Raw genomic sequence first — 16,243 nt, forward strand, 5'->3', positions numbered from 1 at the left:
GCAACCAAAGCTGAACTGAGGAACATGTAAGCCAGTCATGTTGTTACAGAGACAAATGCACATGAGTAGGAAATGCAAATACGTGTATAAAAGTGTAAGGAGCTTCTTTCCAAGCTCCTTAGACTACAATGACCTGGATGACTGAGAACCTTCACAGACAAGTGTATAAAAAGCATTTCTTCATGTGATCTGAATATGCAAGAGATGTTGAATCTAGATTAAGATCTCATTTTTACACTGAACTTTTGAAGAATTTTTTATTCACACTAGAGTACATGAAATCTCTGTTTGCCCACAAATCCCCGCTGCATGATCAGGGTTTGTGTGGCCAAAATCACAGGCACATCTATGCCTCCGAAGTTTCTTATTTATATCAGAAATTGTGATGTCATCATGATGCTTAGCAATCACTTTTGAATGGGTTACAACGAGGCATTTGTAGCCTTTATGTGCTTAAAACACCTTATAAAGGTGATGATAGGATTTTAATTTAATAACGTATTATACCGTAAATACTTGAATTATGTTAAATTATATATTATTTGCCATCATTTTGCATGGCAACCACATAAAAACAGTCTAAAATCAAAGCATGTATGTAAATATAAACTCATGTTTTATAAGCAAACTGTTTAACTAACTATTTGAACTCTGGGAAATTTTCAGTAATTTTCTTTCTTTTTTTGCACAATTTATGACAGTTCATCTCATAGCCTTCTACACATTCTATTGAAAAGCCTCATATGGAGGATGCTATTTAAGATGCTTGTACAGATGCTTTTGCCTCTACAAGCCGCTTTGCAACCTGACTTTCATCCCAGCTCCTCGTTACAATATTCATACTATTTCTGATTAGTGCTCTGATCTATGCTGAGGTCCTGTGTTGCTGCTGCTCTTCTGTTGTAAGTGCTGGAAGGTCCCAGAACAACAATATGCAGATGAAATAATAGCCCTATTTTGACTAAAGTAGCCCTGTCAGAAATAATATAACTACTAACTGTGCTTTGTCAATGTCTGTGAGCAGCAAAATGGGAAAGGCTTGGTTATGCACTGCAGGGCAATTCACCTCAATGTAGCAGTATCATATGTCCATATGCTGCCTTTTAATAAGGAAAGAAAACACAAAATGATTTGTTGAAGCATGAACTAGAGAATGCAAGTGATAATAAAAAAGACATTGGTCTATCATGCAGTTTACCATAGCTGAATACCGGGTCAACCAGTGCATGTTTGCGCTACAACACTGACACTGTTCATCTTCACATCACAGCGAGTAGATGCTCAACCTTGACATGCCACACAGTCGAAGCAAACAAAGGGATCACCACTGACTTCAACAGGCAGAATGATGGATGTGCTCTCAAGCAAAAACCTCCATTACAGCCTGAATTCACCGCAAGGCCACTGGTTGTCACACTGCAGCTGCTTCTGCAATGGTGGCTACCTAAGATCCCTCTGAAATACAAATACTGACAAGCCAGTGAGCATGCTAATGCTGCAGATATTTATAATAGGATCATAATGGTGAAAATCCTGCTGGCTGCATAAACTCTTATCACTGGAGCAACCCCCACTTCTTAAACATACACATTATTAAACAATATCCTTCTTTTGTTTTCAGTGTCCACTCTGGAAATGGTTTTATTTATATCATTACTGGTTATGAAAAGGATATGCTGTTAGGTCTACTGCATGCTATTTTACTCAGGTGTTGCATGTTGCAAGGCAGCTGTAATTGCATACTGAAGATTAAAAAAATCTTTTTTTTTTAAAAGTAAGAAACTTACATGTAATCAAATGATTAAGAAGTAATTACGTAAGACTGTTTCAGCTCAGCAAAAACACAAACATCTAATTAAGCTAGTTAATTACGGGAATAATTATGTGAAAAGAGAGCACTTATAAGACATGCTCATATCTAAAAGATACTGCATATAGAATTTATGGACATAAACTCTTTTTACAGGCTGTCTTATGAACTGTCAGTAAATTAAAAATTTAGGCAAGACAGAGAAGGTTTGTTTGAATGAGGAACTGACAGAGATTGAAAAGGGGAAACCGAATGGATAATGCCTGTGTAGGTACTCAGTCATGTTAATCTAAGAAGCTTGGAAACAAAGTGACTAGACCTCTTTAAGTTTCCTGTAGAATTTTCAGCTCTCATTCGAGAAACTTCTTCAGTTTTAAAAAACAAACGGTGGAGAGTCCCAGGTATTTAAACCCTAGTGGGAGTTTTCCCTTAAGAAGGTTGTTGACCCACTAATGATCATGTGTTTCACAACACGTGCCAAAGTGTGGAAAAAAAAGCGTGGGTCATTATTAGCAGAGGTTTCAGGTAAACCATTGTGAGACCTTGCCTCACCATTTCATGTGACCCATTGAGATTACCTGACGCAGGTTGCGAGAGGCGCCTGGGAAGAGATCTCGTTCAAAGATGGTCGTTCACAGTGGACATAGATGGCTTCTTTAACTCCTCTTTCAAACAATCTATCTTCTCTGTCCAAAATGAGAACATTAGTATCCTCAAAAGAGTGACCTTTATGCTTTAGTCCAGACGCTTTCTTTCCAAGCTCCTTAGAATGGATAATAATAATATTGTTCATATTTTATTTTTAAGATAGTTTCATAGTTTTTTATGTTTATTTATATTTTTTTTCCTTTTGGGTGTGAGGGGAGAGCAGTAGTATATAAAATGTAAATCATGCATAAATCATACATATAAAGCTGGCTCATTGTCTGCCTGTGTAAATCCTAATAGGGTTTTATTTGTGTGCAATAAGAGCAGCAGTTTAGCAGTGGCTGCTTTGGCATTATGAACAAAAAAAGCTGTCAGCTCATTAGCTCAATTGTGCTTACAACATATATGTGTATATATCTATCTATCTGTATATGTGTGTGTGTGTGTGTGTGTGTGTGTGTATAACCATCAATACTTTACCTGAGTAGAACTGTTCAATGAATCTAGGCCATAGATTAACTATATTATTCAAAGGTTTTCCCTAATTAGGGAAGATTGAGATGAGATTGAGATTATTCTAGTGGACCGTATGTAGACAGATGATGTTATTGGAACTGTGAAAGGTCAAACTGAACCATCTGCTATTGTAATGTTTTCTAATTTAGACATTTTGGCAGACATTTTATAATTTAAGAAGAAATCCTAATAATCTTCATCTTTTTAACCAACATTACACAGTACATGCACTCAGCGACATGAACTGTAATGCTGAAGATATTTTTGAGACTCTAATGTTAGGCAGACAGATACTATTAAGCGGACGGATGCTTTTACAGAACCCTTTTTTTGAGAATGAGAAATAGGACACATCTGTATCAAAATGGGGAGATAACTCTGATGTGCATTTAATGTCATAGGATTCAAAGTGTTAGCATGTAAAAATTGGACTGTGGGGTAATTTTTTTCTTATCGCTCTGTCATATTATCTTTTCCTATTTATTCCCACTATTTGCTGCACCACTTTATAATCAGTCTTGATTCGTTTTATAAAAATGAAAAGACAAATGAGGCAATTTTGCCCTGATTTTTGATACATGATTTAAATTTTAAAGGTCTTCTCAGTTACAGAACAATGCAGCCCTCTTCCATCAGTTTGAATCTCAATCCAAAGAGTTTCTGTCTCTTTATATCAACGCCAAGCTCCACTTATTTGTCTTCTTTGCTTACAGACTTTCTTCTTGAATTGGATATTCTGTGATTCTTTTAATGTGATGTCACACACTCCCCCGTCTCTACTCGATCGTGGCTCAAGAGTTGGGCGTTCGCCTTGTAATCGGAAGGTTGCCGGTTCGAGTCCCGGCTTGGACAGTCTCAGTCGTTGTGTCCTTGGGCAAGACGCTTCACCCGTTGCCTACTGGTGGTGGTCAGAGGGCCCGGTGGCGCCAGTGTCCGGCAGCCTCGCCTCTGTCAGTGCGCCCCAGGGTGGCTGTGGCTACAATGTAGCTTGCCATCACCAGTGTGTGAATGGGTGGATGACTGGATATGTAAAGCGCTTTGGGGTCCTTAGGGACTAGTAAAAGCGCTATATAAATACAGGCCATTTACCATTTTTACTACAGTGTTTATTATCCACAAATTGTCTATCAACATCAACTGTTAAGGAGTGGCCAGTTTGCTGACAATAACATTACTGAGATGTACCGTGTGTATTATAATCTAATCCTGGAGAGACATGTTGCCTTTGTTAATCCTACAACATGCTGCAGTTTCACAGGAAATAAAGAAACACTGAGGTAGAAGCACAGTCGCACTTTTAACTGTATTTCATACAAACTGCACCATGTGGTAAAATGGGTAATTCGGTTTGCTTCTTTGGCCAGTGGATGAAAAACTGAGACATTTACTAATGTTATTTAATTACTGAGTTCAAGTTCTCCTGTGCAATATATGGGGGCTTTTGTTTTGCTATAGTTCTACCTAAAATTAGACAAAGAAAAGATGGGATACAGCTGATATTAAGAAAACACAATATCAGCAACTAATACAATGACTTCATAATGTTAAAATGTATCATAAGTTTTCATTTTTGGGTGTCACAAAGTGCTAAGATGTACATAACAAAAACCACAGAAACACAAGTGAACTAGTATCTGAAGCCTGAGAAGGCTATCTATGAAAACTGAAGAGAAACAAAGTCTGGAACTTGAATAACTTTCCCACAGATGAACAGAAGAGTGTGTAAAGGTCTTTTCTATTTCAGACAGTGCAGTTACACACTCAGATTATTCCAGTAATGAATGAGCCTATGGGAAACAACGTGTTTCATTTTTAGACTTTGTGGGTGACATGGTTAAAAGCATGAAGGTTTGGAGATAAATCTAACAAATTTTACAGTAAAAATTTATGAATGTGCGTGCAAGTGAGTAATTTCATCACGTGTTTAAAATGCAAGGCATGTTTTATACTTTACACGACGATGTAGTTCAGACCACTTATATTTCAGCACTTAATGGCTATAGTTCAGTTTGTGCAAATGTTTCAAATCACCTGCAAATGAGACAAGTGTGAACACTAAAACCACCTCTGTATCCTGTCAGAGCACATTTTTAAGGTCACAAGACAACTGGATTACTGATTAAAAAGCTAGACTTATAAAATGTAAAATTTCTCCTTTAATGCTCTCCACGAACTGAGCTTACTCTTGAAGCTTCACTGATTCTGTCATCTTCACATAAAGTATGCTGCCTCCACTTTCAGCCTGCTTTACTGAAGCTAGAAAGAAAAACAGAGTAAATGATAATTGAGTCTAAAAATTCATGGTATACTGTCAATGGCACTGTGAGTCAAAAACGACCTAAATCAGCCTCAGCCTGGGGACAGTCTGCACTCTAGATTGAACTGATAACTAATACTGATAAAGTAATACTATTTTTATGAATAATAAGAGGATGTGCATATCACTATATGGTTGGAAACTGTAAGATTAAAAAATAAGATTAAAAGAAACCCTTATTTAAATGGGAAAATTTTTTACATTGTAAAATCAGAATTTGTTTGCAGTTCTACTCATGTTATGATGATCCAGTTCTCTTGGAAACTGACAGACGATTAACTATCCAAGCCTAGCCCCAATTTCTATATAATCCAATTAAAGCGCACAAAAGAATAGCATACGCAGACTTACACGGCAATGTGAAAGCGCTTTGACAGGTCGGAACGTGAGAATTCTCGGACTAAAACAGGGTCACAGACCAACAATGAACTATTCATTCGTAATTGGTAATAACTGTTGTTGGCACACATTTTTTTTAAAATTATCAACTCAAAACAACAACAACAAGCACTAAACTATGCAAACCTCTCTTTGTTACATCAAAATTACACTTTATCTTTATCATACATAGTTTTTTATTAATAACCAATAACTTACTGGTGTGCTAAACACAAAAACTCTTTAGCGTCAGTTTCAGTGACTTCATTTTAAGTTCCAATTTTGATTAGCGTAAGTATGCAGACTGTTGGATATGGTAGCATCAGCACTGTGTGGTGGAGACTTGTGGAGTTCTTCTTTGCCCTAGTGGCCAAAAACTGCAATTATGGTATTTTGCCTACTTCATGCTAGCCATTGTTGTCTCTGGCAACGATGACACCAATGAAAGACACAGCTACAGGCACACGCCGCACTTTAGTGTTGTTAAGGCTAGCTTTGTGCCTCCTGATTTTTGCAACTTGTGTGCGTGGCACGTTTTTCATAACACTGTGAGAGGGCTGAGTAGGAACCATGCCCGGTTTATGCAATAAGTTAAGAAATTTTGCTCGTCAACATCCGAGGGTTTGACCTGTCTCAGAAACTGAGGACACTGCACACTGACATGGGAGTGACTTCTTTTTTGGAAAGGTAGCCATATCCTACCCTGCATGAATATTATATGGTATTAAAAAACTGCTGAAATTACCAACTAAGACTTTAAATTGATCACGACGTGATGGCTAAGGTCATCATTCCGTGAACAATAATGTAGTTTTCTCAACAAATCTGAAAGTAGGAAGCGTTTTTGGCGTTTTAACCCATCCATTTACAATATCTAACAAAAGCTAGATGTGACTGACAATTTATCAGTAAACATCTGATAAACAGTAAACAAGATTTAAATCACTCCATCTATAACTATATTGACTATTTATGCACCCATATATCAAAATCTTGGTCTGTTCACATCTTAGTTTGTTTGAGCCAAAAGGTCTTAAATCCTTTACGTCTTTAAAATTCAAGCATGCGACAAACCCAAGAAATGCTAACCTAAAATAGCTAATAAAGCCCTATCCATTTGAATGAATGTACTTCAGCTCATTAGGTCACTTTTCCACATTCTACCAGATGCTCTTGATTTGCTAGGCTTAGATAAATAACACATCATCCTCATCAGTTATATTATTACATGAAGGCTGGTGACAACCTGTGTAGCTGGGCCCACCTTCAGCCACTGCATGATAACTGTAGCAGCTATGTGAGAATGCAGTACCTGTAAACACTAACATAAACCGCTGAATTTAATTCACTTGAACTTCAGTTCCACTAATATGATAACCACTAAATTCAAACAGACAGATTCTATCCATACAATTGCGTCACGTAAGTTGATCTTTCCTGACATTTCCTCAAGGATCAGGCCATCTTGTAAGGCAGTCCAGTGTTATGCAGTGTGTGCTCAACAGTGGCCTTGTGCAGAGCAGTGTGGTGTATTATACAGCGTGTCCCAATAAATCAGACGGCACGCTGTTCTTTCTTAAGCAGCAGCAGAGCCAAGCCTTCATCGGCCATCAAGCTAAACCAAAGAGCCAAAATAGAGAAGGACACAGGAGGGAAAAAAATGAAAGCACATAGGTACAGATAGATACTGGAGAGAAACATGCAGAAAGCTCTCTACACAAACAATACGTCCTGATTTTACAGAACTATACGTGGGGCAATGTGAGGCAGATGGTCTATGATATTAATTAGAAGCTAGTTTGCCCTTCCTAGAATACATCTATGTGTTGTAGAAATGCTGCCTGCATGGCAGTGGAGGAGGGGAAAAAAGGCATGCCCCTTTAAGATTAGATGGAAACAGTCTGAAAGAGAGTGAATTATAGCAGAGATAAATAACAATAAATGTTCTTTGTTCTCAGAGTGATTGGCAGCATTAATAGATTTTAATTACTTCACAATATCCGTTCAGCATTTTCATTTCTTTCATTCCTATAATTTTAAAGTCCAACTGTCTCCCAGTAAAACATCTGCATAGCCTGCAAAAAACGGCAGATGGAGAACGAAACAAAGTTGTTTTTTCTTGTGTGTGTATTTTACAGCATTTTTGCTTTAATAAATTGAGTTTTTAGTTTAATAACTGGTCACAAAGACAAACATTTGCAGCACAACAGAATGCAATTAAATTATACAGGGAGTGCAGAATTATTAGGCAAATGAGTATTTTGTCCACATCATCCTCTTCATGCATGTTGTCTTACTCCAAGCTGTATAGGCTCGAAAGCCTACTACCAATTAAGCATATTAGATGATGTGCATCTCTGTAATGAGAAGGGGTGTGGTCTAATGACATCAACACCCTATATCAGGTGTGCATAATTATTAGGCAACGTCCTTTCCTTTGGCAAAATGGGTCAAAAGAAGGACTTGACAGGCTCAGAAAAGTCAAAAATAGTGAGATATCTTGCAGAGGGATGCAGCAGTCTCAAAATTGCAAAGCTTCTGAAGCGTGATCATCGAACAATCAAGTGTTTCATTCAAAATAGTCAACAGGGTGTGCAATACTCAGAGACATGGCCAAGGTAAGAAAGGCTGAAAGACGACCACCACTGAACAAGACACACAAGCTGAAACGTCCAGACTGGGCCAAGAAATATCTCAAGACTGGTTTTTCTAAGGTTTTATGGACTGATGAAATGAGAGTGAGTCTTGATGGGCCAGATGGATGGGCCCGTGGCTGGATTGGTAAAGGGCAGAGAACTCCAGTCCGACTCAGACGCCAGCAAGGTGGAGGTGGAGTACTGGTTTGGGCTGGTATCATCAAAGATGAGCTTGTGGGGCCTTTTCGGGTTGAGGATGGAGTCAAGCTCAACTCCCAGTCCTACTGCCAGTTTCTGGAAGACACCTTCTTCAAGCAGTGGTACAGGAAGAAGTCTGCATCCTTCAAGAAAAACATGATTTTCATGCAGGACAATGCTCCATCACACGCGTCCAAGTACTCCACAGCGTGGCTGGCAAGAAAGGGTATAAAAGAAGAAAAACTAATGACATGGCCACCTTGTTCACCTGATCTGAACCCCATTGCGAACCTGTGGTCCATCATCAAATGTGAGATTTACAAGGAGGGAAAACAGTACACCTCTCTGAACAGTGTCTGGGAGGCTGTGGTTGCTGCTGCACGCAATGTTGATGGTGAACAGATCAAAACACTGACAGAATCCATGGATGGCAGGCTTTTGAGTGTCCTTGCAAAGAAAGGTGGCTATATTGGTCACTGATTTGTTTTTGTTTTGTTTTTGAATGTCAGAAATGTATATTTGTGAATGTGGAGATGTTATATTGGTTTCACTGGTAAAAATAAATAATTGAAATGGGTATATATTTGTTTTTTGTTAAGTTGCCTAATAATTATGCACAGTAATAGTCACCTGCACACACAGATATCCCCCTAAAATAGCTAATCTTTCATGACCAAATACTAAAAACAAGAATTGGGTGCAAAAGTTTGAATTTATTTTGGATTTTCTCTCAAAATTATATATACAGGATCAAATATATAGAACCCCACTAATAATTGGTCACATGGCCCTTTGCACGTTGCAACTCAACCAAATGCTTTTGTTAGCCATCGACAAACTTGGCATAATTCTGGCTGGATATTTCATCATTCTTCTTGGTAGAATTGGTAAAGTTCATTTAAACAGGTTGGTTTACTGGCACAGATCCAGCAAATTTTCAATAGGGTTGAGGTTGTGGCTTTAGAAAATCCACTCCAGAAGCTTGATGTTACTCTGATTTATCCATTACAAACTTCATTTTCATGTGTGTTTGGGATTATTGAGCTGATGGAACATCCAAATTGTGTCCAAGCTTTAACCGTCTAGCTGTCGATTTGAGGTGAAGTTTAAGAATTTTGAGGTAGCCCTCATCCATTTCCATTTTGTGCAATGTAGCAATGCGACTGGTGGCAAAACTGCACCCAAGCATGATGCTATCACCACAGTGCTTAAAAGCTGGTAGAATTCTTATTTTGCAAAGCCTCACCTTTACTCCTCCAAACATATACTTCTATTCAGTACATGTGAATAGTACTCATTGATCAATGGTCATGACAATTTGCTTATTAATGATCATGAAACTGACTTCATGGCCCATTGTTAGTCAGTGGTGTTAGTTTCAGTCGTTACGCAAACGTCCTGCTTATAAGGTTGGGGAAGCCTGCAGTCAGCTGAGACTGAAGAAGTCACTTGGATGGGTGACGAAACGTTTCTCCCAGTGAAAACACAATGTCCAGATGAACAGAAGCAACTATTTGGGTTTTTGGATCAGTGGTTTCTTTCTTGGTCGCCATCCTCTTAGTCCTTGATTATCTAAAACTTCCTTCACTGTGGACAGTGACACCAGTGTTTCAGCAGTTTTTAGTTTATGGCAGGCTTGAGCCTTGGTGGTTCATTGATTGTTCGTGAACATCCTAACATACTTGCTCTTATTTGAGGGTGACAGTTTGGATCTTCTTCCAGTCCTTGGCAAAGTGTTGACAAAGTGATCATTAGTCATTTAAACTAATGATCTAGTAACCTGTAGTAGAAATGGCTCCAAGAGACCTTCTTAGATCTTCACTGAGTTCCTTGGCCTTTCCCATTGTTCAGAGTGCTATCAATCAAATCCTTTTTATGCTGACAAAGAGAAACTACCAGTTGTAGTCAATCATGATCATTAACGAGAAGTTAATAGGCCTAGAACCCTAACTGAATATACAGGGAGGGCCATTTATATGGATACACAATGAAATGGGAATGGTTGGTGATATTAAAGTCCTGTTTGTGGCACATTAGTATATGTGAAAGGGCAAACTCCTCAAGATGGGTGGTGACCATAGTGGCCATTTAGAAGTCGGCCATCTTGGATACAACTTTTGTTTTTTTCAATAGGAAGAGGGCCATGTGACACATCAAACTTATTGGTAATGTCACAAGAAAAACAATGGTGTGCTTGGTTTCAACGTAACGTATCCATATAAATGGCCCTCCCTGTACTCTTCAAAACCCACAGCTCATGTAGACAGTGTACCAAACCAACCGTGAGTGGTGTTTAAAAGAAAAAAAAAAAATCTGTAGAAGTTAGTTTCACACTGACCATCCTGACAGCTCTGAAAAGACTCATCTAGATGCAAGAAAACAGAAAACACACACACAAAAGAAAACTGCACAGCTAGAAAGACTTAAAAAACGCAGGCACACAGATAGTGTCACGAGCCACTCAATTCACATTACCATTCATTTTATGAGTAAAAACCCCCCAGAATGTTTTGCAAATAGGAAATAGCTTTCAATCTTACTTTCATGCCTGCTTTCAATGAATTCCTAAGCACAAAGTGATGACTGGCAACAGCTCAGGGATGGCTTCTCATACTCAGAGGTCTATGAGGTTAACCCCGCGTCAAAACCAAGCTGTCAGCACTCATAAGCGAACGGGCGGGCTGTGCTCGCAGGAGTAAACAGAGCTTACGTCAGAAGAAGTCAGTTGATCGTGGAAGGAATACAGAAGCCTTTGCTTAGCTCGCTCTTCTGCATGTCCCTGGGCATAATTTCAGCAGCTGTTGATAAGAAAGCAATAAAGCCAGCACGAGATTCTGTGAATTTATTCAACAACAATCTAACATGAGGCAAAAGCTTAGTCTTTGCTTGGAAAATTACTCGAGACACACACACTGACGCAGCATCTCACATTGACTCTGACTGGTGAGGGCTCTGAAGGGGAAATGTCATTGTTAGTCAAAAATTGGTGTTACCATAGAAATCACATGTTGTTCTGGTTCAGCAGTGAGTTCAGAAAACTAAGTGTGTTTTTTATTTAGTAATCCTTAGAAAGGCATACACAAATATAGCACTAAACCAGAATATATATTGTATATTAGTTTAGGGAAATGCAATCGAAAGCAAAAATAAATAAATAAAACAAATGAGCTGCTCAGTGCTGTTTCTTGCACAGTATAATGAGGACAATTTCTATAACAGAGGTCAAGCATTTATCTATAATGATAAGGTGAAAGTGTGCTGACAGAAAATTGAAATGTTTTATTAACAAACATGCATAAATCCTTAATTCTGGGCTTTGTAAAAGCCACTTTGGCAGAGCGTTATGGATAAGTTTTTGCAGGCTTTAAATACCTGGATTTAGCCAGTTTACCCAGATCTCCCAGGCATAACCTACTCCTATCAAGGTTTGTCAGATAGGATGAAAAGCATCTGTGAATTGCCACCTCTAAGTCTTTGCAGTTTAATGGCTTTTTTTGTTTTCCTGATAAGACCAGAAAATTATTTTTTCTTCTACCCAAACTCTAGGCAGGCCATCGGTGATGTTTACTCAAGAGTGGCTTCAGTTTATCCATTCTACCGTAAAAGCCTGATTTTTGGAGTGCTGCTGAGACAGTCGTCCTCTGGTCTCTGTAGAAGGCTTCTGAAGCTTTGTTTCCCCCCCCCCCTCCTTTATTTAACCAGAAAGTCCACCAGAACCTCCCCAGCATAGGCATAGGGAGCATGAGAGCAGGGGAACCCCACACCCTTGTGTGAACCCCTGTGTAACTAACCACCAGATATCCAATTTCAGGCGTGCTGAAGGTTCCAAACTTCTTTCACGTCACCTTCACCCCATTGTGCTCCTTTAAGATTTCAATGCTATAGAATGCTTTCTATTAGTACCTACACATTTAATGATGCCCTACAAAAGTTTAAGCTAAAAAGAGAATTTATTAGACATCGAGGTCTGATTTTATAAATGTCTGACGAGCCTCTGTTAGTGTTGGCCACCTCCACACAGTTTAGTTTGCTACTAGGTTTTTCTTGATACATAGAGGATAAAGAAAAAGAAAAATGGCATCAGTATTCCCATCGTTTCCCATTACACCTCAATGATAATTGGAGAAAACGTAATGGACCCCAGTCAATGTTGCATGAATTAATTTATAGAAGACTGCAGTGTTCAAGTTTCTGTGTAATAATTTTGTACTTTATATCCATTATGTAATAGTATTATTTTTTTTATTTGTATTTTATTTCTTTTCTTTTTTTTTTTTGCTATAGCTCATAAAAGGAATGTTTTATGTCCTTTGTTGGACACTTAAATGCAAAAATCTGTCAATTAAACCTCATGTGGTGTAGGCTACATACTCTCATCAGCTGAATCAAATGTAAGAAAAGGTGGAATTATTTTTTGGAGGAAAGGGTGCAGGTTGCACTGATGCTAACTAAAAGACAGCACACAGATAAATGCAAAAACATCACTTAAATACTGTAAAAAATGCACTTCTATCTGTACAACTCAGGTGCTGCTGCTGTGTTCATGTGTTTAAGAATGGATGTGCTGACTGTGAAAAGGAGGAGGTGGTGGGAGGGAGGAGGAGGAGACTCTGCTACTGTAGCAGTGCATCAGCAGAGGTGAGACTACAGCCACCACTACATCACAGTATGCAGACTGGAAAGGGCTGATGGAGCCACTCTCAGTTTAGTTCCTGCAAAGAACACCTTGTGTTTGTTCTGTTTTCACTCGTGGACACACAAGATTTCAAGGACACCTGTGCAGTCGAGGCAGTGCACATGAAGAGACTGACTGTCTTGTTCTTTTGTTTCAACCACTTTTCCCGGCAAACGGTGATGGCTGAAGGGCAGCTAAGTCGGCCAACCTTACCCCAGCTGCCTCACATGCCAGAGGAGACAAACAGACCTACAGTGGGCAGCAGTATGTGTGTCATTAGTGCTGACCCAGATGCTCTGAAACACTGTCCTGTGACCGCACTGCACTGCATTCCCAGAATAACTCCTTACAGCTCATTACTGGCTGTAATAATGGGGCTTAATAGCCTCTGTCATTGAAATGCAACACAAATAAAATGCCATCAAAGGAACAATGGGGAAGTGAAGTTGAATTGGGAGACAATGTTGAGGATGAGATTGCTCACCCTGAGGAGAAACAGAGCTCTGTGCTCTGTGCAGTGCAATCTGATCAGTGAGACAAAGGCTTCAGGCTCAGGTGAGCGTTACATCACATATGAGCAAACCCCGAGTAGACCAGAATCAACAGCATCCCTAAAATATCATCTCGTGGCAGTGCCGTTTATAAGAGACCTTGTCCAGGGGAGAAAATACTCCCTAATCTCATTCATTGCAGAAGCCCAACAGTGTATCACACTGTAGAGATTTGGATTCATGGCTAAAGGATAGAAGTTTTCTTTTCCTAAAAATGATTTAGAAAGCTGTTGAGCAGACCATAGCTGCATCCACACAGCCCGTGAATCACGCACCCAGCAGCGGATTACAAAACGCTGCCCGTGTTAAACAAAAGATCCATTTTCCACTCAGCATGTTCTCATTCTTCCACAGCAGATGTCACAGCCTAGATGTGAAAAATGTGAACGCATAAAAATCACACTCTGCCACGGCATGTTGGAGCAGATAGCGCGACGGCGCGTGCTTACCCTCTGCGGCCAAAGAGCACCGGACAAGAAGTAAAAGCACTGCTACAGACAGCAGACAGTTTGCAAGCATCCCCGCTGCTCCGACTCGCAACCTGGTCCTCAAACACCTCCCCTCTCCTCCTGCATCCGTCCGCTGCGGCGAGCACCCATCGGGGTCTGCCCCGCCGGTTCCCGCCACTCTGAGGTGACCTGTCCGCCCACTCCTCAAACCGGGAGCCATATCCAGTGGACAAGTTGCTGAAGTTTCGCTCGTGAATAATACATTGGATCGCTGTGTGAACGGGAAACAGGGCCGTCCCGCGGTCTCGTCGCGTGTCCAGGTCTGGATGGTGGGGGAAGCGGCGCTGAAGGGAAATTAAGAAATGTGCCCTATCGCCCCTCTCCGCTCGGTCCACCCATCATCACTGTGTGGCGCAGGGCGGCGCGCGCACTTTGCCAAAGGTTTGACATTTAGCTGTTGGCGGTGAAGTGCCACATCCAGATCTGGTCCAGGTGGATGGCAGGCATTTACTTGCGCACAGGCAACATTCAGTCATGAAAGAAAGGCCAGCCTACCGCTGATTGCTTGTGGCTGGATGATTTTGAAGTGTGCCACCTTCCTGGCCAAACTGGGCGAATTAACCTCTCTGTTAATTGTAGTGAGAATGGAAGCGAGAGGGCAGGACGACCTCTTCTGGCGGTAACTCGTTAAGAATCAGATTTCTATGTGGAGCTGCTTAAAAAAAATGATGGTTGGTCTTCTTTGCGCTCTTACATGTTGGGTTGATATTAAAAACGACAATAATCACGTGACACTAGCCTATTAACACGTACATTATCTTTCTTAATGGTTACCGTAATTAATGCGTGAATACCTAATTGTGCGGATAATGGCTGTTGTACCTCTTGATGTCCACAGGATGGCAGGCCAGACCCAGAAAACACAGCAGGTCGTCAACACCAAAGCCCACTGAACACGATTTTTTACCAATTTGAACATTTTATCATTTGAACATTAACACGTCTTTCCGGTTGAGGTAATTTAGCAACCATAATCATTTGACATTTTTCAGAATTGTGCTCACTCGTGTTTCTTATTTAAGAATGTGTGGAACAAGCTCCAGGTTTTAATTCGGGAGACACTTTTCTGTCGTCGATGTTTTTCTGCTTTTGACGCATACACTCCCGTTTTTACCTCCTGTGAGTTTCTACAGATGTCAGCTGTTGATTTTTTATTTTAAATATAATACATTATATTATAAATAAATTATTAAAAATATAGATTTTAAGCATATAGTTGGGACTGGATCAGGTGACCCTGAATCCTCCCCTTTAGTGACGCTGCAGTAGATCGAGGCTGCTGGGAGCTTTCTTCTTATTAACGTTTTATCACTGTGTCATAAGCCATTATTCATCTTTTTTACCCTTTCACAGTGTCTTTTGTCCGGTCTTCCTCCCCTCATCCCCAACCGGTCGCAGCAGGTGTCTTCCCCTCACAGACCCTGGTTCTGCCGGAGGCATCTTCTTGTCAGAAAAGGGAGTCCTTCCTTCCCAGTGTCACCAAAGTACTTACTCATATGGGCAAATCTGATTGTTGGGTTTCTCTGCACAATATAAAGCCCATTGAGGGAACTGTTGTGATTTGGAGCTTTCAATCACAGCACAAAAATCTTCTTCAGTAGGTGCAGTTTATTGTGTTCAGGTTCAAATTTCAGTTTCATCCGAACATATTCATGTTTGGAGATTAAATGCAACAGATTAACTGACAGAAAACTCATCTTTTGTCTGATTCCAGGTTCTCATGTCTGATAATTGAGCAGTTTTCTCCTGAAACAATTCTAAAGGATAGTCTTTTTGTTTTTGACAATAAATGTCAAGATACTACCTTGCAAACTCTACTTTTCCTGTCACACACTAAAACAAATAGAAATGAGTCCAATCCATCATTTATATTAATGTGCATTAATGTGAATGAACAGACCAAATCAGAAAGAACTGCATCAATAGATTTTTTTTTTTTAATTCAAAGTGAATCTTAACAATAATACACCATAAAGTCTTATTTTGACACTCACCAAAAGAGTCA

General features: G+C 39.7%; 1 protein-coding gene across 3 annotated transcripts in view; it reads right to left on the reverse strand.

The window, feature by feature from the left end:
* The window catches only part of kiaa1549lb (KIAA1549-like b), a 56,395-nt gene extending 40,993 nt beyond the window's left edge, over window positions 1–15,402 (reverse strand). For 2 of the 3 annotated variants that reach the window (XM_026170029.1, XM_026170020.1), the window contains exon 1: window positions 14,179–15,401. In XM_026170029.1, the coding sequence (XP_026025814.1) occupies window positions 14,179–14,398 (220 nt within the window). In that variant the 5' untranslated portion in view covers window positions 14,399–15,401. Of the gene's footprint in view, window positions 1–14,178 lie in introns of all 3 variants that reach the window. The other variant, XM_026170039.1, reaches the window with a different exon arrangement.
* Between the last annotated feature and the right edge of the window lie 841 nt (window positions 15,403–16,243).

Source organism: Astatotilapia calliptera, chromosome 1 (assembly GCF_900246225.1).
Source record: "Astatotilapia calliptera chromosome 1, fAstCal1.2, whole genome shotgun sequence".
Taxonomy (NCBI): Eukaryota; Metazoa; Chordata; class Actinopteri; order Cichliformes; family Cichlidae; genus Astatotilapia; species Astatotilapia calliptera.